General features: G+C 40.3%; 1 protein-coding gene across 5 annotated transcripts in view; it reads left to right on the top strand.

The window, feature by feature from the left end:
* Positions 1-13,157, top strand: part of pou2f2a (POU class 2 homeobox 2a) — a 93,602-nt gene extending 80,445 nt beyond the window's left edge. For 3 of the 5 annotated variants that reach the window (XM_058619359.1, XM_058619361.1, XM_058619360.1), the window contains 8 exons: positions 445-720; positions 804-945; positions 1,709-1,857; positions 2,413-2,610; positions 2,715-2,763; positions 3,776-3,923; positions 4,804-4,877; positions 6,494-13,157. In XM_058619359.1, coding sequence (XP_058475342.1) covers positions 445-720; positions 804-945; positions 1,709-1,857; positions 2,413-2,610; positions 2,715-2,763; positions 3,776-3,923; positions 4,804-4,877; positions 6,494-6,876 — 1,419 coding nt within the window. In that variant the 3' untranslated portion in view covers positions 6,877-13,157. Of the gene's footprint in view, positions 1-444; positions 721-803; positions 946-1,708; positions 1,858-2,412; positions 2,611-2,714; positions 2,764-3,775; positions 3,928-4,803; positions 4,878-6,493 lie in introns of those variants that run through there. The other 2 variants (XM_058619362.1, XM_058619363.1) reach the window with 2 other exon arrangements.
* Positions 13,158-21,142: the final 7,985 nt, after the last annotated feature.

A 21,142-nucleotide genomic window follows, 5' to 3' on the forward strand; every position in this document is an offset into this window, starting at 1 on the left:
TTTTCCGTCTTTTTCATTGCTTATCTTGAGATACTCAAACTGAAATTTGACACAATCGTTCACTTGGAATCTATGACAAATGTAGATTCTGGTGGCTAAAGATCCAACTCACTGAGACTTCAAATGGCTTTTTTCTCTTGTGAATGTAGGAAACCCAGAGAATCTTCTTAAATTTAGCACTAAAGTTCATTTGGGTTTGAGGATAAACTGGCCACAATTTGGTTGTCGGAGGTGACTAAAAGTGACCTTACAAAGCACTAAACTCTAAGTAAGTCAACGGACATGTTGTAAATGAGCCCAGAAAACAAAACCATAGACTGAAACTGTTGGTGAACTGAGTCAAACAGCCACTAGACAGTAAGTCTAGTCCCCTCGGGTTTATGTGACAGTCAGTACATCGTATAACCAAATTCTTCATGCTCACATGTATGTGTCACCTCTCAGAGAGAGAAGAGCAGTGATGTTGTGATGGCTAGAAGCAGCAACAGCAGCAGCGGCGGCGGTGCTTCTGTGGTTGTGACCGGCAGCAGCGGCGTTGGTGTGGTGACATCTGTGGGAGGCACATCTGCATCTGGCAGCACCATGGCCTCCTCGCTGAGCTCCGGCTTGACCCCCGGAGGCCTTGGAGGGCACCTGGGGGAAGAGCCCAGCGACCTGGAGGAGCTGGAGCAGTTTGCCCGCACCTTCAAACAGCGACGCATCAAGCTGGGGTTCACACAGGTAAGAGAGGGAAGGTTCACAGAGTTATAGAGACTGGTGTTTGTGTCCGCGTGTCTCTGACACTTGTTATGTGCTTCTATCAGGGAGATGTCGGTGTTGCTATGGGAAAACTGTACGGCAACGATTTCAGCCAGACCACCATCTCCCGCTTTGAAGCGCTCAACCTGAGCTTTAAGAACATGTGCAAGCTGAAGCCTCTGCTGGAGAAGTGGCTGAGTGACGCAGGTGAGTGATGAAAGTAGAGCTGGTGAACGCATACCTTTGTCCATGTTAAGTAAAATTCTTATATAACACATTTCACATTAAATGTCAATAATATCCAAAAATAAAATCCATTTCAATGTTAAATATTTTAAATGATCTGGTTTATATTGTCAAGATTTCAGAAATGTATGGTGTAAAAACAAAACAAAATTACAATCACTTAGAAATGAAAGTACTGTAGAGTTGTTTTTATTTAAATATCAAGGTAAATACTGTAAATTATCTGGTTTATTTTGTCCACATTTCAGAAATGTTTGGTGTGAATAAAATAGAATTACAGATGTTTTTCACATGCTTTTAAAATGAATCTCCACAATGAATACCTGAAGAAATACAGGACATTTATTTATTATTTCATCCATCAAAACGATTTCATTTTTTCTTGTATATTTAAGCAGGAAGTCCCTTGCGATCAAAATCTCTTTTTCAAGGGAGACCTGGGTCAAGACGACCCTCCACAATACAGTTTCCTATACAATACAGCAAATAATCAATAGAGCTGATTTGCAGTGGACAAAGGACCACAAACACACAATACTAAGTCCTACTTAGTAATACTAAGGGATAGCAACTCTTTTATCAATGTTTCATGCTCAATGGGAAAAACAAATTCATAAAGCGTGTTGTGAAGGTTATTCGATGACCATGGAGCAGCATAAAAGAAGGCTTCTTCTGTGCCACTCACCTGCATGTCCTCATGTGTGTCTCTCTCTCTCTGTGAAAGAAACTATGGCAGTGGACAGCATGCTGCCCAGTCCCTCCTCCATCTCCTCCCCTCTACACGGACTGGAGGGTTTGCCCGGCCGACGCAGGAAGAAACGCACCAGCATCGAGACCAACGTGCGAGTGGCCCTGGAGCGCAACTTCAGCACGGTGAGAGACTCAACTACCAACCAACCACAGAACTCAATCTTACACTTCAGTACAAAGTTATCTTCACTCAGGAGGTTTTGTTTGCCAGCTTGCCTCTGTGTGTTTGTGAGCAGGATGACACAAAAACTAACAATCATTTAGAAAGGTTTATCAGCTGATCGAAGTACATTTGCTTCAGTGTATATTCACTTTAATAGCCACCATCTTACGCCGCCGTGTTTCTTTACCAGCACAAATAGACAAATGGACAAAAGCCAGAGTGAATGTTTTGCATTAGAAGGGGAAGCCTTGTACGAAATATAACCTTTGTGGTATGTGAAGGCCACCGTAGTTTCCTATCAGCTTAGGAAATGAAGGGGTGAGCAGACAAGTCTATTTGTTAAAATCTGCAGTGATTTCACTAGGAACTGAAAAAGCTTTCAGGCTGCCATAGAATAATATATGATAATACACACTGTCATTTCTGCCAATAAAGGACATTTATGTGTAGTCTTTTTTTGTGTGATGACAATAACTGTTTGCTCGCTCTTCTCTCTGGTGTCTCCCCCCTCTCAGAACCAGAAGCCTACCTCTGAAGAGATCCTTCTGATGGCGGAGCAGCTCAACATGGAGAAGGAGGTGATCCGCGTTTGGTTCTGCAACCGCCGGCAGAAAGAGAAACGCATCAACCCCTCCTGCAGCACCACCCCTCCTCTGCCCAGCCAGACTTCACCCATTGTGACGCACAAAACCTCCTGCTACAGCCCGCACATGGTACAGCCCATCCACCATCATCCCACTTTCTGTTTTGGTGTAATTTCAGAGGCTGCTCCAATATTTGTTTCCTAATTTCTTTCCCCTCACTCGTCTCTTCCCAGATATCGAGTCAGGGTCTGTCCCAGGTCACCACCAGCCTCAGCACAACAGGTGAGCTGTAATTACTGTTTGTGGCTGTGTTGAGCCTCGTCAATGAATTATTAAAGTCCAGAGCAATCGTGTTTTCGGAGCCCAAAGGTCGCTCGCAGAGAAGATTAAACCGCTGCTGACATTATTTGGAGGCAGTTGGTTTTTTCTGTAGCGTCTCCCTTTTTTGTTTGGGAGTTTTGATGCAGTGGCAAGAAAACGATTTCTGTGAGAGGGAAAAACTGAAATAGGAAACGATAATGGTTCACCGAACGACAACATGGAACTGGTCCCATCTTGAGTTGTTTACCCATGTGTGTCGTGACTGGTGCTCGTGATTTATAGACGTGGACGACGGTGAGAGCGATCTCAGGGTTCACAGATATGACAGACGACCTGACAGGTAACAAACACAGCTGGAAATTTATTGGCCCGCTGAGCCGAGGCTAATATTTTCCAAACTCCTCTTACGAGACTGGAGTTGAGTGGAGTCAAAGAAGACACTCGACAGAGATGAACGTGTTAACCGTGATTAATTTTCTTTCAATAATGTGTTGTGTCTCTCGGAGATGCTCACTCAGGGGGTGACATTGAATGCAACTTCTGGCAGTGAAATATATAAAGAGCTTCATCCCTGTTAATAACTCAGCCTCAGTATCAGAAAAATATAAAATTGTTTGTGAAATTTGCAGGAAGGTGGTTTTTAATGGCACCTTGTTAGGCATCTGTAATACCCACAACACACCATCCTGTAATCTCACAAACGTGTTATAGGATGACAGATTAGATACGTGTTACAGATTATAGGAAGTGTTTTGAAAATTGATTATGTTTAATATGTATTTAAGAACTCAAATATTGGTCTGTCATACTACATTACTTCATAAATAGGGGGGCAGTTGGCATTAAATTTACTTTCTAAGTGGTATTTAAAAGGTTTTTTTGGTTTAATTTTGCCCCCACAACATATTTCACAGAGAGGGAAAAAAGGTGAATTTCCTGCTCAGTATCCTAACGATTCTTCTCTTCATCTCAGCTGCCAGCTCATCACCCACAGCATCGTGCCCCATGACACCTGTCAGCTCGGCTGCAGTCGGCTCCACCTCTTCTTCTGTGACCCCGCCTCCTCATAGCACAGCCAGCCCCGCCCCTGCCAGCCTCGGGGTCCACGGGCTCAACACTGGGTAAGTGATGACAACAGCAAAACCTTCAAAGGAAAAGACAAAAAAACATCTTCTTTCATTGAAGAAGAGCGTTGAAATAGACTTAATTACATCTACATTTTTGTTTGGAAATTATTTTTCATAATTTCTCTTGTATGTAGTTGCATGTTAGCCAGACGTTGAGGAATGTCACACTGTTGTTGCACCAGTTTGGCTGCAATTCTGCATCTTTTTACGAGCCAAACACAAACAAACAATTTGAAATATGTGCAAACGGTGGCATGTGGCCTAGAAATAAAGTACTGAAAGTACTGAACAAATATGTGATGCTTGCAACCTGCAATACATCTCCAAACACCAGAGTCTGTGTTTAAAGATGCTTTATTCAAATGTGGCTACAAATTCAGGAAAACATGATAATGTGTAAAATGGTCTTTGTTTTACTCACAAAGTATCTGCTCCACACGGCTCCCTCTGTGTTTCCTCACTATAGCAGTCTTTATATCTAGTGTCGCCCGGACATATTCCTGCCCTGCAGACAGGTTGTACTTTGACTGAAAATACAAACAAGAGGCCACGAAAAGTTCCTCATGTCTCCACCCACCCCTGCACTGTTGCTGCTGCTGCTGCTGCTGTATACACACAAATGCTCCCTGATCAGCTTTCAGACGAAAGGACGCAGCAAACAAATAATGTCAGATTGTTTCTGTTCATTAAAAGACCAGAGGCAGATTAATAATATGAATGGATGAAACACTGCTGTAAATGACACCATGACATCCAGAAACAGTGGGATGTGTTCACTTTATATCAGTTTAATGTGTCTTCTTTTTCTCTGCATGTGTGATTGTTCTCGCGTGTGTGTGTGTGTATGTGAATCTGCGATCCATCCACATTTCAGGAACACAATGATGGGAGTAAGCACAGGGATGAACCAGGCTCTCATTGGCAGCAATCCCCTGGCTACAATGCAAGGTGTGTGTGTGTGTGTGTGCGCGTGCGTGCATTAGTGCATGTATGTGTTGGTGTGTGTGCTGACCGTTCCCCTGCGGCTCGGCATCTTCCTCATGAGTCTCCATTTCTAAAGACTTCCACTTCCCATTTCACCCTTCATTCATTCTGAAACCAAAATGAATTTCCTGGCAAAGCTTCAGCCAACAGCGAGGCCTCGTTGCTCACTCCTCCTTCTTCTCCTTCTTCTCCTCCTCAGCACAAACTTTTTGAATCACTTTGTATCATGAAAGATTCAATTGGATTCCCATACAATAGCCTGCCATTATCACAACGTGACAAGAGAGCGCCCTCATGGCAAAGATTAGGAGGCCGTCAGGTCAGCTTATAGTAAACCGTTGAACAGGCACAATCCTCCTCTTACTCCTCAGTATATTTACAGGCCTGTTGGCTAAATATCTCGTCTCCTCTTCCTTTCTGAAAGAGACGATCTGCTGCCGAATCAATTAAGCATCACTAACAAGCCGGGCTTTGAATCCGTCATGTGCTCCGTCTGCCCGTAGCAGCACAGTGCAGCACTGACCCTCCTCCAGGCCGCGTGTTGATGAGAAGGATACAGCGTGTTATGGAAAGTGCAGCTCTGGCAGCGCCGACGCTGATGGAGTTATCGGAAGAAAGAGGAGGCCGAGTGAAAAGAGGGGAGGATAGAGACGGTTTAAATGAAGTGTTTGACCAGAAAAGGATTTCTGGTTTGATTCCCGCCGGGAGCCACACGCGCTGTGGATGTTTCAAGAGTTTGCTTTTACTCTGAAGGTCAGCAGATTATTCTGCTGTGTTTGTCACCTCACAGTTTAATGTTAGGATTAATTAGAGCAACAGATAATGGATTTTTTTAAGTTTTGTTTTTAAAGAAAGAAAGCTATATTTATTAGCACAGCACAGTTTTATAACTAGGGCTGCTCAAATATTTGGGTCAAAATATAAATCACGATTATTTCAAACTGCACAGCACTACACTAATTGCGTGTTTGTGGGAAATAATCTCCATTTTCATTCTTTTTATCACTCATCACGTATTCACCATCAGCTTAAATATGTTTCATCATCTTTTTATGCAGAAAATATCTCTTAGTCATATGAAAACTCACTTGTTTTGATGAGATTTTGATGAAACAAACCTTTAAATATTTCCAAACTGGTTCTAACAAAAGTATGTTTAAACATCTTCATCTTCATCGTCCAGGTTTTAAATGTCTCCTCTGTAAGCGATGACTCCTTCACTGACCTGTCTTCCTCTTTTCCTCCTCTCCCTTCTTTTATTCAAATGTTCCTTCCTTTTCATCCTCCTGCCTCCATTAATCATTCTCTCCATCTTTCTCTTTGTTTTTACTCTTCCTTCTTTCTCTTTGTCACTCTTGTCCTTGTTATTTTTGTGTCCTCTGCTTTGTCTTCCTTTTTTTGTGCCTCTTTCTTTTCATCCTCTCCACTTTGTCACTTTTTCTACATCATCTCTTTTTTGTCTTTCCTCTTCCCCCTCGGCCTCCTCACTTCCTCTTGGCCTTGTCTTCTCTGTCTCTTAATCTTCCTTCTCTCACTCTCTCCCGGTGTCCTTCCTTCCTTCCTTCCTTCCTTCCTTTCAGCTCTGGCAGCCAGCAGCGGTCATCAGCTGTCCCTCTCCAGCCTGGAGGCAGGAGCAGGTCACATGCTTCTGGGTGGACATGGCGGTCCTGCTGTCGCCGCCTCCCTCCGCCCTTCCCTCTTCCTCAACCGCCCCACTCTCCTCCCCATGGTGACCGGCTCCATGGCAACCGCCTCCACGGCCACCATGGGACTGGTCAGCAGCAGCAGCGGTGGTCTTGGCGGCACCAGGCTCTCCTTCTCCCAGTCTCCGCCCGCCGGTGCCAGCGTTGACCTCATGAGCCCGACCTCTTGCCCCGAGGAGTCTCCGTGTTCGAGTCCCGCCTCTTTCTGTTCCTTCAGCGAAGCCTCGCCGCCGCCACTGGGTGGAGCCATGGCCGAGTGATTCCTGACTGACAGCCAAAGTATCCTATCAGAAGAGGAGGACAGGGAGGAGCAAAGAGGGCGTTAAAGGAGCTTTAAAAATCTAAATTTACAAACTCGCCTTTCAACCAAAGCCATCTCTCTGTCTGATCCATCTGTGATTTCCTCTCTCTCTCCCCGCTGACGTCCTCCGAAGCCAAAAATATACACAGATGAACGCGGGGAGCAACGAGAGAGAGAGAGGATGGAGAGAATAGAGAGAACTGCAGAATGGAGGGGAGAAATCTGAAACCAAATAATGATCTACAGCTGGAGACGTGGCACTGAGGAGTGTTGTGTTTTTTTGTTTTGTTTTTTTTTGGCATCAGGAGGAAACGAACACCACGCCTTTTTACGGCTGGAGAAGAAGAATAAAAAAAAAACTCGGATGAGGGCAGGGATGAGACCTGGAACTGTGTGTGCAAGATGGGAGGCAAAAAAAAAAACAGAAAAGGAAAAGACTTGTTTAACAAGCGCAGAGGGTCAGGAAGTTGGCTGCAACCAAATTTTTAAAGAGAAAGAAAGAAAAGATGCTCGAGGAGAAACACACACCTACAAAGATGAAAACCAAAATCTCCAAATACCAAAAACTGAAAACCAAAAAAAGACAAAAAAAAAACAATAAACGGAGAGAAAAGCTTTAGTTCAAAAAGACTTTTACATTCTGATCTGTCCAGGGTCAGTTCACCACTTCATACTACGTCATGCCAAACATTCTCCATTTCACTCAGGATTTCTTTTTTGTTTTTTTGTCTTATTTTCTTTTAGCAAATAGTTTAGTGTTTCACAGCTGATCACACATGCAGGGTAAATACCTACCTCTCTCTAAACAGCTTTACCACCATAAGCCTACCTGTCATGACAACACTGTGTTCGCTTTATTCAGCCTGGAGTAGCAGACGGGTGGAGTTTACCACTATAATCAATATAATGTCAGGTTAAGATGCCGATCCTCACGTACTTGTCGTATAAATATAACTTTACAAAGCTTTACCATGTATGCCTCAGATCTGTGGTATTCATTCATTCAAATTATGTGGCAGAATCCACTCGTCCGGCACATACACAGGTTAAAATCAACTATACACGTGGGAAAAATCTGATTTTGATCGTATTTTTTAAGTTAAAACTGGTCAAATTAGTTTTGTGTGAAGCTGTTTTTGTATTTCACCACCATTTTTTTAATTTCTTAACACTTGCACAGTATTTATACTGTCGACAAAGAGGAAAAACACCCCGCACACACACAGATGTGGGGGCTTTTCAGTATTATTTGCCTTTCTTTTATTTATTATCACCCCATACCATTGTCATGTCATTTTCCAGACCGCTCATCTACCACCAGACAGTCACTCTTGGATACCAAAGCATCGCCTCTGGCAGCGTTGTCTCTGGATTTGCCCGGGAGACGAGTGTCCAGACAAAACCTCAGCAGTGTCAAAGGGAGAAGGAAATACACACATATATACACACACACACTCACACACACACACACTACAGGCATAAGAAAGACTCCAAACCAAAAAAAAGAACAAAAGAAAGAGGTGAAGCACTGGCGTTCCCCTTACTGCCCCCAAACCCCTGCCCTCCATCCCTCCCTCCCATCTGCCCCCATCCTTTGTCTCCAAAGATCACATGAAAGGGCCAAAATGGTAGAAGAAGAAGAAGAGGAGAAGGAGAAGTGGTCAGGAGCAGAGGAACCAAAGGTTTAAAAAGCTGCAGGGGAAAGAAAGAAGAAGAAAAAAAAAGGAGGAGGAGCAGGAGGAGGTAAAAACCAAAAAGTAACCCAAAAACCAAAAGCTACTACTACTGCTATGTATGAGTGACTGAACTGTAACTAAACCAAATACAAACAAAGAAGGGGAGAAGAGGAGGGAGTAAGGCCGTGTCTGTCCGTTTGTCTTTAACTGTGATTGCCGTTCTCGTATCGACAGACAGAAATCGTTCCCTCCCTCCCTCTGCCGCCCACCTCGGCTTTGTTCTCACTTTCTTTTCTTTCTTTTACCTGGATGGATAAAAATATGGAATAACCTCAACGAAAACTGACTTTGAGAGTATATATATTTTTGTTTTTGCTTTCCATAGTGTGTCTGTTAACGATGTATGGATTTGTCTCATTGCTTTCTACTTATTAAGCGGCGGGCGGGAAAGAGGGAGGCGGGTGGCGGGGGCCGGGGTAACGGGTTGCCTATTTTCATATCTTCTTGTCTCTTCGGTTGTGCTCTGGGTTTTTATTCCACTTCAGTTAAGTTCGGACATAAATGTGAAAATGTAGCTTCCAAGATTTAAAAATAATAATAATCCAGAGTGTTGTGTGAAAAAGCCAAAACTGAAAACCAAAACCAAAACCTTTTAGACCGTATGACCAAATAGAACAACCAAACCAATGCACAAAGATGTAGGAGTGTGTGTGAGTGTGTGTGAATGTGTGTGTGTATGTTTACATACCGTATATGTATCAGAGCGTGTGATTGTGTCAGTGTAAAGATAATTCTTACAAACCAAATAACAAACCAAACCATAACAAAATGACACACTCTGTCAGTCGATCTGCTTGTTTTTTTTTTACACAGTTCAGATATAAACGCTGGTCATTTTCAGCCTGGACCTGTTTTTAACACAGTTATCACAAATTTACTGAAGAAATGTCAGAAACAAAATCTACAGCTAAATATTATCTGACAACACATTACATATGAAATTAGTTCCTCAAAGGAGTACGAGCAAATAAGCATTTCTAATGTGTGTTTCATTCTAAACAGTGCAGTACTGACGACTATTGACTAATTTACTCTTTTTCTCTGCCAATTAATGGCCTCCATGCACTGGATGTTCACCATTATGCATGTGCACAATATAAACAGACAGGAAAATAAATCTTATTTACTGGTCAAAAAACTTTAAAAAGAAATCAACATCCATGGGATTTGTAAGGCAAGTTCCAAGTTGATATCCTCACAGTAAATATGTTCAGAAAGAAATAAAAACCAGTAGCTGCACAGTTAATTTAAAATATAACTATTATTTAACAGCTGATCACCAGCAAATCATGTTTGCTGTGGTACAAACTCACTTCCACAGACCAAACCACTTTAAAACAAGTTTTAAAACAAGTTTCAAAGTGGCTTATGTGACAAACACTGATGTGAGGGGAAAAAACAGGCCCAGGTGGAAACCAGACAGGATTACACTGCAATATACACGGACACAGGTGCTGAAGGCAACCAGTGATGAAGATGATATGGGGAGGGGGGAGCAGATCAGGTCTGAGACGGATTAAAGCCTGTTAACGTAAACTTTTAGAGGGAATGTATCCATTAGTTCTGATAGGTTTTTTGTAGGGGAAAATAATATACAGTATGTTAAACTGCTCTTACATGTTGCTGATGTATAAAGAGGCTGGGACTATTATCCTCGATGATGATGATGATGATAACGACCGAAGACGGTGACTTGATTTAAGAACCAAAAGCTTTAAACTCTTTTATCTCTCACAGGCTCTTTGTTGGTTAAAAAAAAAAAAAAAAAAGGTATTTGTATTTATTGTATACGGGAGGTGTGTGTGCTTTTTCGGGGGATGGGGAAAAAAAGTGGGTCCGTTTGTATTTTATGAACTTCTTTGTCCCTCATGTTGTTTGTTTTATTTATTGATCCCTTATTTATGTATTTATTGGATGATTCTATTTAAGTCTTTCTTTGTAATAGTTTTTTCAGGGGGGGAGGGGGGTTGTTGTGAGGCTTGTGTCCGCAGAGAGGGGTGTTCTTGAGATCGAGACGAGAAGAGAAGACGCCAAACGAATGTTTTCAAAGCAAAACCAAACCATAAGACTGTTGTAAGCAGAGTCCTGGCAGGGAAACTGTGACGGGGGAAAAATGTTGCTTGTAAATTAACTCTGTGGGGGGGGGGGGAACACACAGAATTTGGAGAATGTTCTAAGGATTTACAATATTCGGTCAATGGCGTTTACTTTTCCACAGGTTTTTATTTTGTAGCAGGGATTTCCCAAGGTGCTAGTTGAACTGGCTAGCTCTTCATTAGCACAAAGTTAGCTAGGCATGTCAGTTTAGTGTCGACTAAATTACTCATTTAAACATTGTTAAATTAAAACACACTGAACCACACAATATCTTTCACATGGAGGTTAGCTGTTAATATTTCCACCTGCTAACTGACAGTTTAATTGGAATTTAAAGAATACGCTCTTAATGTTGCTTTACTTTATGTTATGTCATGCTAACGACTAGCTAAACACGACTAGCTAAGTGGCGTTAACGTTCAACCAGATTTCTTTTTAAACTGCGTGAATACAACTAATTACAACAGATATACATATAGCCTTTTAAAAGCATTTGTTTTCACTTGTTTTTACAGTCTCACTGTGATGTCATAGGCTACCACTGTAATTTTGGTGCCAGTACAGAGCAAATTGGCATATTATGAAAATATTTCATGTCTAAAACTACCTAAAAAAATGGAAAAGCAGTAAGAAATAACTTAATGACACATATTAGCACATTTATTTAGCTGCTGCTGCAGCCCCGTACAGGTGGATTATATTCATAGCCTCAGGACATTTATGTAGCATGTGTCACCTGAAAGTAAACTTAACTGACTGAAATATTAGCTGTCTAACCCTGTTCAGTTTCACACGCTCAAACTGGTAAGTGGTTAAAGTGATTCTTCTTTCCCCCCCGTGCTTTAGTTTACAAAGCAACATTTGTGCGTGAACGTCCTCACGTCACCTCCTCTGCTCTCTAAAAAGCTTTCTTATTCCCTCTGTTCCACTTCAGGACGAGGCTTTTAACTCATACCTCTGATACTAACTGATAAAAAACCAAATAGATATTCAAGCTTTAATGATTTAAAAATAATAAAAAAAATAAAAATAAAAAAAAGATGATGTGACATGTTTGAACTCAGGAGTGGGGGGTGTAAAACTGGCCCTAGCAAGTTAGTTTAACGATGGAAAAACAAAGATTTTCACAAACTAGTCTTTCTTACCGGCTTAAACCTAAAGAATACACCACCGCGTCTTCTCCTGTTTGCTGTTTGGAGTTCAGGACGGTGTTGTAGAGACGAGGGTGTGTGTTTATTCATCACTGCTGTCAGAGGAAACTGTTTAAAACCCAGGTTTTTGTGGGGGGTTTTAAACTAAAAAAAAAACATGCATGGATGTCAAACTTAAGAAAAATAGCCACTTATATTCTACAGAGTTGTGGGTTATTTTGGCTCTGACAGCAGTGCAGCTCTGACGTTACGTGTGTGTGAAGTCAGATTCGTCTGTGGTGGACAGAGAATGATACCAAAGTTAACACTACCACAGTGAAACACAACACGACACACACTCTAGACAGACACACACACACACACACTCTCACGGTGGTTTCATGTGTATATAAACATTCAGGATCCTCATTAGGGACTGTAACTGATGAAATAAAGGATATCCAGCGCCTGACATTAGTATTAAAATACTGTCAGATTATAAAAGCACTTCAGGCCTTGAAAGTTTTTTTGTTTTTTGTTTTTTTTTAACTGTAGTTCTACTGTGGCTGTGAATGTTAATTTTACTTCTCTGCTCAACCTTTCCAAGTCACCATTAAGACATAAAATCCTTTTTTTGGCTTCGAGAACACAAAATGTAAAACCTTACAACAGAGAGTAGGAGGGAAACAAAAAAAAGAGAGAATACCTTCAGTCGTTATTGTTTGCCCCATATTGTTTTTTAATTTATTTACTAGAAATTTAAAAGAAAAAAGACGACTTATCATTTCTATTTTTTCTACAATGCAGCTTAAATCCAAAGGTTAAGAGGACAGCAAAGATAAATTTTACTGCTAAAGAAAAAAGAACCTCAATAGTGAAAACCAAAGAGTTCCACTGTATCTTCTCACCTTGATTATTATGTTTTATTTTATCCGCATTGTATGACTCCCACATTTTTACGATGGCCCCGAAAGTGTTCTTTTACATAGCCTAATGATAACGATGGTGGTGGACATAAGTAATGAAGCAAACACTGCTCTGTAAGCTTTAGTATCTGTTGTTTTTGGGTCATTTCTGTTTTGAAGTATGCCTACATGAATATGCTGTTTTTTGACCTCGAGGCTCTCTCTGTCTAAGTTGATTCTGTTGAAAACGTTTGGGTTTGAAACTGTTCTCTACTGTCCCTTAACTCATCGCTATCTGTGTGCCTGTTGTTTTGGGGGCCAGGGAAACGGGGACAAAACAAACCTGTAAGTGTTAGGAATAAAGTGCGAATTTAGACCAAAGTCTTTGTTGTTGTTGTTTTATATACTTAAAGGTAACCTGACCTGTACTGACCGGAAACTAATCTAACATGTGCTAACCAAACCAAACCTGATATAACCTAAAATAACCTGACCTGTACTGACCTGAACTAATCTAACATGTGCTAACTAAACTAAACCAAAACTGTACTGACCTGAACTAATCTAACATGTGCTAACTAAACTAAACCAAAATTGTACTGACCTGAACTAATCTAACATGTGCTAACTAAACTAAAACTAACCTGTACTGACCTGAACTAATCTAACATGTGCTAACCAAACCAAACCTGATATAACCTAAAATAACCTGACCTGTACTGACCTGAACTAATCTAACATGTGCTAACCAAAACAAACCTGATATAACCTAAAATAACCTGACCTGTACTGACCTGAACTAATCTAACATGTGCTAACCAAAACAAACCTGATATAACCTAAAATAACCTGACCTGTACTGACCTGAACTAATCTAACATGTGCTAACTAAACCAGACCTGACCTGACCTAACTTAACCAAACCAAACCTGATCCAATCTAACCAAACCTAAACTTGACCAGACCAAACCTGACCTAACTTGAGCCAAGCTGACCTAACCAAACCTGACCAGAATTAACATGTAAGGAACAAAGTGCAAATTTAGAAAGGTTTTTCACTTCTTTCTCTAACATCTAACAAAACAATAATATATATCAAAGGATTAAAAAATCAAAACAGTCATTTATTTGATGAAAATATAAGGACTTACATAATCTTTCTTTCTTCTGTGCTGTTTGATTCTCATTCCTCTCACTTTCTTTCTTTGTGTTTGCTCTATCCAAAGTAGCTGACGTAGCAGCAGGAAGATGGTGAAAGTTGAACACATGAACTCTTGTCTCTGCAGCAGTTTTTACAGTTTGCACATTCACACGTGTCATCAGGGAGGGAAACCCCTGAATCATTCAGCGAGCCTGCAGCAGCACGGCAGCTCTACCTGTCAGGTGGTATAGATATTTAATGTGTTAGTGCTCGAATCGGACTCACAGGAGGCCCGGATTTCTATGAACGCCCCTGCACGAGCGCACACACACTCACACACACAGGTGTCTCCACGCTGCAGCTCCTGGACCTTAAAGGTTTGTTGTTGTTTAGAGAATTAACTTTATACTTTTCTTTCCCCAAAGCTACATTGTTTCATGGAGTGTCTCAGTTCTTCTCCTCCTTTGTCTCTTCCTCCTCGGCTGTTTTTTCATGAGCTGGATCCAGAATCATGTGTCAGTCATCAGGATCAGTCAGACCAGAATCTACACTCTTCCTTCTGGCTGCACCAAATCACAAGAGTCCACACACACTCACACACTCACAAGAGTCCAGCTTCTGCAGGGTAAGTTTTCAATATGTAGGACAAGGTTTTTGATTTTACATGTTCACACAACTTCAGGAGAAAAACCTGAGATTAAAACTAGTTTAGTTTAGCTTAGTTTAATATAGTTTAGCTTAGTTTAGTTTAGTTTAGTTTAGTTTAGTTTAGCTTAGCATATTTTTATCTAATTTAAATTAAGTTAATTTAGCTTAGTTAAGTTTAGCTTAGCATAGTTTTATCTAATTTAAGTTAATTTAATTTAGTTAAGCTTAGTTAAGTTTAGTTTAATTTTTTTAGAGGGTCATGCCATTTTAGGTAAAATCAGCTCAGATTAAGTCAGGCCAGGTTTAGTTAGGTCATTTTAGTTTAGGTTAGGTTAGGTCTGGTCAAGTTAGGTTTGGTTTAGTTTAGTTAGCACATTAGGTTAGTTCAGGTCAGTACAGGTCAGGTTAGTTTAGTTTAGGTCAGGTTAGTTTAGGTTAGGATATACTAGATTAGGTCAGGTTTGATTGGATTGAATTCATAATTCTCAGAATATAATCCAGCCACTGATTATTCAGTAAATATCTGTTTCGTTGTTTTAGTAATAATTTATTTAATTGTTCTTTAATATTTTTATTTATTGTTAGTAGTGCATTTGATTGCTTCATTTACTAATGAATTTGCTTATTTAAGTATGTGTTGTTTCATATCTTGAGTAGTCAAGTTGAGTGATCAGTTAATGCCCTCATTTGGTCATTTATAAATTAATGGTGACCCCTCAGATCAATGGACATTATAATTATAATCTGGGTTCTAGACTCTGATTTTAAAACTATACTTTTAGGATAAAGAGCTTGGTTTTTGCTTCAGCGTCGCCTAAAGCAACGCATCATTTCTGCCAAATAAAAAATGAAAACAGACATTTTTGGTTTTGAATGTGGGACATTTTGTTGAAAATCTTTAACTGTAGTGGACTTTTTACTGTGAACGCACACATACATACACACACACACACACACGCACACGCACACACACACACACACACACACACACACACACGCGCGCACACACACACAGAGCTGCCTCCTGCTGTGGTGAGATAAAAGTGAGAGTGACAGATACGAAGCTGGCGATGTGTAGTTTTGACATTCAGCCACAGTTCCCTCATGAAATAGTGATGCTGCTCTCAGTGCTGGGAGGTTCACATCTGGGTGGCCTGGTCTGTGTGTGTGCGTGTGTGTGTGTGTAGTAGGCTGTGAGGACACACATTTTGATTCAAACCAATATTTGCAAGAACATTTTGACTGTTTCTCACAACGTTGACACTTTTAAAGGCTTTTTTAAAGTTTAAGGCTTCGTTTTAGGATTAGAACTAGGGTAAGGTTAAGGGTTATGGAGCTTGACATTTTGACAATTGTGGGGAAGACTTAATCTAATCCCCACAACTTTAAAGGTATTTTTCAGGGTTAAAACTTGGTTTTAGGGTTAGAATTTGGCTTATGTTAATGTAAAGTTAAGTGTTAGGTTTAGGCACTTAGTTGTGATGGTTAAGGTTAGGGTAAGGGGCTACGACAATGTATTATGTCCATGATGTGTCTTCACTGAGTTTGTGTGTGTGTGTGTTACAGAACAAACATCGAGTCCCCTTAACATAAATTGAACTACATTTTAAGGTGAAGACATGTTTTAAAGTTAGGCTGAGGTTAAGGTTAGGATTAGGCTACTAGTTATTATGGTTAAGGTTAGAGTAAGTCTCCAGGAAATGAATGTAAGTCAATGTAATGTCCTCTGAAGTCATGGAAACCAGTGCGTGTGTGTCTTTGTGTGTGTGTGTGTTTCCAGTCAGTCTCTGGTCTGGGAACTAACATGTTGTTACCCACAAATCCCTCAGGAACGGCTTCCTACAGGGAAGAAAACTCCCTCTCTCTCCCTCCCTCTCGCTTTCTGTGTGCGTGTGTGTGTGCGTGTGTGTGTGTGTCTCCACAGCCATCTCCATGCTCAGTAAACCATGAATAAACCTCTGTGTTTGCACCTTCACACACTCTGTAAGCCAGATGTGAACGAGCCAAATGTTTGGAAACTTCAGTGAAATGCCAGGTGTGAAGCAGGCGTGACATCATCATCCTCATCATCATCCTGACCTCAGATCTGTTGTACTGATTTAATCAAATTGTATTTTTGGCCACAAAACATTGATTTATTCTGTTGATTTTGTGTCACTTTTATTTCAAAAGAACGGAAAAAAATGTTGAATTTCAGAAGAAAACACAAAGAAATCTAATAATCCAAGTGAATCCATTCAATAGATTAAGTCACAGCGAAATAATCACAACAAAAAGATGTTAGGCATAAGTTTAATACATGATTGATTAATACAATTTTGAAATGTGCAAATGTATTTGTACGAATCTAAACTTCATATAATTGGTTTTATTAGAATAATGTGTCATAATTTACATCTTTATGCTCTTTCTCTGAAAATAACTGATTTGTTAAGTTGTAGTTTATATTAGGCGCCACTAGATGGCGCTCCATCCGTATAAACAGACCAGGATAGACCCTCTCAGCTGATACAATTCATCCTCTCATTTTATTTTGTATTACTATTAATAATATTATTATAATTTATTATTTATTCATTTAATTTGCACTTTTATTCCAAAGTGAGGCTGATAATTCAAACAAATAAATGACCACAACCAAAGTTTTATGTGTAAATAATTAATAATAATTAATGAATATGCTTGTGAATTGAACTTCACACACAACAGTTGTAAAAATGGCAAGCAAGACTTCCTGTGCGACTAGTGTCTCCAGCCTCACCACTAGATGGCGCCACCTGTTCTCCACTTCAGTGTATTGCTTACATACAACAGTAAAACATCTTGTATTAGTTTTATTATTAAAGCTGTAAAGCGTTGTAGTCAAGCTACAGTGTTGCTCATAAACGAGAGCATAAATGACATTTTGACCATGTGGTGACGCTAGAGTAGAGGTCAGGCGGGGGTCAATCGTCTCATCAATGTCAGTCTGAAACAAAACAAAGTTCATTTCCTCCTCACTCACCTGCCACTTTATTAGGTACACCTGCACATGGCATCACATGGAAGCTCCTGCCTGCTGAGTAGAAGAAGAAAAAGGTGATTTAAGTGTCTTTGAGCCTGACATGGTTGTTGGTGCTATTGCCATTTCAGAAGCTGCGGATGTTCTGTGATTTTCACACACGACTGTGTCTTTGTTTTTCAAAGAATGTTCTGAAATGAGATGGAAGTCAGAGGAGAATGGACTTCATCAGCAGAAAATCACAGCAGTTGCTGCTCCTAGATGTCATGTGTACCTAATGAAGTGGCCGGTGAGTTAAAATCTGCATTTCAAACTCTCTCCTCAAGTCCTCAAGAGTCTTTTTCAGTCATAATCTGCATGCCTGCTCCTCTCAGGTGTAAATAATCCACAGAAATGACCTTGTGTCCTGTTTTGAAAATGTGTTACTTACATACAGAAAATACCAGCAGCTGCTCGGCAACATTTCTCATGTAAATGGCATGGCAGCGGTTTGAACAGTTCAACTGTCTCTCTCCACGCTGCAGGACCAGTACAGACACGTCACGCTGGTTTCCACGGATTTTTGAATAAATATTAAAATCAACAGACAAAAACCATTCAGGCCGTACACTCACAGACTTGCACATAGTTAGTTTATGTGTTTTATAATGTTTTTAATGAAAGTAATACTGTGTAAATTACAAGCAAAAACTACTTTCTTTTTACACTTTAGGGTTAGGGTTACCCTTAATCCTAAATTAACCCGGTTTATGACAGAAAGGTAGATTTGTCGTTTTTTTAACAAATAAAAAAAGTCACCGGGGGTCTGTAAAGTCAGTAAATATTCACACGGAAACAGCACGAACCATAAACATAAACGAGCAGACATTATTTCCCTGATATCTGTCATGTGTACAACGTCTTCTTCTCTGTTTTTGGTGTAACGTTACAGCGCCACTTACAGTCCTGGCATATGTACTACAGTGTTTTGAGTCGTTTCCGTGCGGACGATGGAGCTATTTCGTGAAACAATGCCGTCTTTATGGGGGAACTTGTTGAAAACGGCAAAGAAAAAGATGTTGTTGTTTCCGTCTGGACATGGCATTAATGGAGTCTCAAAAACGATATGTTATCACCACTCGAAATATCGCAATATTTCGATATAACGATTTTTCCCCACCACCACAATAACAGTTTTGAAGAATGAAAAGTTCTAAATTGGGACTTTGTGTTTGCAATGTAATTAACAAATTATATATTTTAGCCTCGAAATGCAAAATGCCCATTTTTCCAGAATAACTTTCAATATGTGTCAGTTATTAACAATTTACTGCATGTTAAAATAGTGTATTAACAATTTAAAAGGAAGAAAAACATTTCTTTTAAAAGAAAATCACTGTAGTTATATTTTAAAACATATTTAAAATAACATGTGTTTGAGTTTTTGTCTCAATGTCCAAAAACAGGCCAAAAAATGTAAACGTGCAGGCGTTTTCCCAACTTTTTTCCTCTCTGGTGACAAAGACGCTGATTTGCCGGCCTGAAATTACCGTAATAACCACGCGTTGGCTTTGACGTGCAACTTCTCAGCTTTCAGAAACCACTTAAAAAATAAAATAAACGTTGCGTAATTACAGTAATGCAGAGTGCGCTTGCGCAAACGCGCCGTCTGCGATACGCTCGCTGTTAAAGGGTTAACAAAGTGTCTCCACTTTCCTGCATATGAGAGTTTGTGCTGGAGTTTCTCCTTTTCCTGAACTCTGAGTTGTGAAGATAAATCCCGGAGAAAGATAGATGTTTTTTTTTTTTGTCTAAGTGTCAAAACTTACAGAAATATAGAAAGAACGAAGCAGTAAAAGTAGTGTGTTGTCTCTGTGAACCCTCAGATTGGGGGTTTCCCCTCTGCAGAATGTCATCTTGGATAAATTTAGCGTGATTTGCACTCAGGCCTACGTGAACACGGCTGCACGCCTCAAATGTAAACACGCGACACCACATCTGCGTTTGACTTTGTCTCCAACGAGGTTTCCACCGTCCAGACACCTCCAGACTCGGCTCTAAGTAAACCCGCGGTGATGCAGACAGTCGGTCCGTCCCCTCTGTCGCTATAGAAACCAAACTGCGCGCTCTGGTTAGTGTGGTAGGTGGCCGTCGGCTCCTTGGCTCATGGTGTGATGTCTGTTGCCATCACCGTGCTCCTCACATGAGTGTTGCCTTCAGACTGCTGAGCCTGGAGGCCGCGGCGCTCCCACCCAGGCGTCCCCGCGCCAAACCCTACACAAACACGGTGCCAGCCAATCTCAACCCAACTCAGACAACTCCACTCTCCGTCCAGAGCCATCCGAGCGTGACTGTGTGCAGCCAGGCCCACCACACTCCACCCTGCCCCAGCCCCACATCTGACACTTAATCCCGGAGACGGCGTTTATCCAACGCTTTATCCTCACAAGTGCAAACAGTGGAGGGAGTCGTCAGCGTAATTGTCGGTGGCGTTGGCGGCGTCTCCTCTGACTCAAAGGTCACAGACTCGACGGTATCGACGGGCCGATTTTGTCCGTCAGTCAACTGTCAGAGAGTGGGAAAAAACCCACAGAGAGCTCGCGCTCAGCTGCTGCGGCTTTAAAAACCCAACAAAACCATCAATCACCAATGTAAATACAAGAGTAAATTCACTGACAATCAGGAGTGGAAAATGATGCAGAGGATTCATGTGGGGAAACTGTCGTCAGTGTCAGTCAAAGAAAACACATTTTAGCCTTCATTAAAGAAACGATAACCTGTAATTATGAGTTTATGAGACCGTTTTCTGCTTCTTTAGCCTTTTCCCTATGAAAAAGATGCTTTTTATGCCATTATTTTTACTTTTTTATCTGAGAAATGACCTTTTATTTTCATGTATCTCACAATTTTGACTTAAATCTCATAACTCATAATTTTACCCTTTTTATCCCCAAATTGTGTCGTTTTACTTTATAAGCTTGCAACACTTTATGTCATAATTGTGACTTTCTATTTCATAGTTTTGACTTTTTATTTAATAATTTGGCCTTTTTACCTCATACTTTTGACCTTTGACCCTTTATATCCCCAAATTGTGCCATTTTGCTTTACAATATCGACTTTTTATTTCATAACTCTGACACTTTATGTCATAATTGTGACTTTCTATTTCATAGTTTTGGCCCTTTTACCTTATAATAATGACTTTTTATCTTATAATTGACTTTTTACCTCATACTTAACCTGTAATTATGAGTTTAAGAGACCATTTTCTGCTTCTATAAACTTTTCTATCACAAAAAGATGCTTTTTCTGTAGAATTGTAACGTTTTATGCCATTTTTTAAAACTTTTTTATCTGATAAATGACCTTTTATTTTAAAGTACCTAACAATTTTAAATGTCATAATTTTAAGTTTTACTTCATAATAATTATATTATTACTAATAATTACTTCATAACTTTCCATTCCATAATTCATATATATATAATTCGTTGTGACTTTTTATCTCAAAACTTTGATTTAAAATCTCACAATTCAACTTTTTTTATCTCACAATTTGACATAAAACCTCACGGTGGCTTTTTA

The sequence above is a fragment of the Solea solea genome, chromosome 20, assembly GCF_958295425.1.
Source record: "Solea solea chromosome 20, fSolSol10.1, whole genome shotgun sequence".
Taxonomy (NCBI): Eukaryota; Metazoa; Chordata; class Actinopteri; order Pleuronectiformes; family Soleidae; genus Solea; species Solea solea.